General features: G+C 53.0%; 1 protein-coding gene across 1 annotated transcript; it reads left to right on the top strand.

The window, feature by feature from the left end:
* Positions 1–5: 5 nt before the first annotated feature.
* On the top strand, positions 6–1,297 carry SLC10A4 (solute carrier family 10, member 4; the record flags this gene model as incomplete). The annotated part of the gene is made up of 2 exons (XM_009865588.1): positions 6–122; positions 782–1,297. Coding segments are annotated over 2 exons (633 nt in total), but the record flags the coding sequence as incomplete, so codon positions are not given.
* Positions 1,298–1,550: the final 253 nt, after the last annotated feature.

Raw genomic sequence — 1,550 nt, 5'->3', positions numbered from 1 at the left:
CCCTGGTGCAGCTGCTGCCCCTGGGAGCGGTGAGCCTGACGCTGGGCAGCACCCTGCTGCCCATCGCGCTGGGGGTGCTCATCCGGTACCGATACCCCCGCGCCGCCGATCTCCTGGTTAAGGTAGGCACGGCCCTGGGGACGGCGAAGGGAGGCGGCCACGCTGCGAGGGATGCCCGGGGATGGCACCGAGGATGGAGTGGGGTGGCAGTCCAACGGCAGTAAGCTTTCTGGTGCCTCCGAACAGATGGCAGCTTCACACAGGCATATTCCACTATTTAGGTTTAATATAAAGACCTATAGTCGTGAAGTAAAATGGTGGGACAGAGGCAGAAAGTGAGGGAAAGGGCAGGTTACCCCCCTCACTCCATCTGCACCCCGGGAGGCACCCCAGGCCCTGGAGCAGAGGCATTGCCCAGCATCCTGCTCTGTCCCCCGTCATGCTGCAGCCAGGGCTAGCAAAACCAACTCACAGGCACAGCGACACTTCCCTAAAACCTGCAAAATAATTAGCTTAATTACAAAAGGAAAAGTGAAGCACAAGCCCCAGCTCTCTAGTTTCACAGCAAGTCACCCCAAAGCAAAATGACAGAGAGCGGTCTCAGCCCCTTTCCTGGGATATGATCAAACACCACCAAAGTCTAGAGCCAGGAGCAAACCAGGGAAGGGCAGCACAACCACATTTTGCAGTTTAGATTCTCTATTAAGCCCCTGCCTGATGTGTTTATCCTTTTAAACTAATAATCCCTGTGGTGTTTATCAATGTCTGTATTTGTTGCCAGATTTCCCTGTGGTCCCTCTTGGTGACTCTGGTGATCCTGTTCATCCTGACTGGGACCATGCTGGGCCCAGATCTGATGGCACATATTCCTGCGTCTGTCTACGCTATTGCAGTGCTGATGCCTCTAGCAGGGTATGCCTTGGGATACGGCTTAGCCACGGTCTTTAAGATGCCCCCACACTGCAAGAGAACGGTGTCTTTGGAAACAGGGTGCCAAAACGTTCAGCTCTGCACCGCCATCCTAAAACTCACCTTCCCCCCGGAGCTCATAGGGAGCATGTACATGTTTCCCTTGCTTTATGCGCTCTTTCAGTCAGCAGAAGCGGGACTCTTTGTGCTGGCATACAAGATGTATGGGAGAGACAGCTACAAACAAGATACGCTTGGTGAAGAGGAAGACACAGATATTTCCTACAAGAAACTGAAGGAAGAGGAGGTGGCCGATACTTCATATGGCACAGTGACCGCAGAAGAGCACAACTCCATTCAAATGGAGCCAACGCAGACAGCGCTTTAGGCGAGACAAGGAGGCAACACTCCAGGACGTGTGATGTGTGTTGTGCTTGCAACCAGGCTGAGGCCACGCTCGCTGCCGCACAAGCAGAGCTGCCCGGCCTCCATCCTCCAGCCGCTCCCATATTGTACAAGGTGATGTGTGTTTATTACCGTGACAGTTGTATTTCCTCGAAAATAAATATTAAAAAGAAAATAAAAAACGAAGGGAAAAGTATCACTGCGGTGCAAACCAGTAGCCCAGCGTCTGCAGGCGA

Source organism: Apaloderma vittatum, unplaced genomic scaffold, assembly GCF_000703405.1.
Source record: "Apaloderma vittatum isolate BGI_N311 unplaced genomic scaffold, ASM70340v1 scaffold36042, whole genome shotgun sequence".
In the NCBI taxonomy this organism is placed as follows: Eukaryota; Metazoa; Chordata; class Aves; order Trogoniformes; family Trogonidae; genus Apaloderma; species Apaloderma vittatum.
This window is presented reverse-complemented; position numbering and strand designations above follow the sequence as displayed.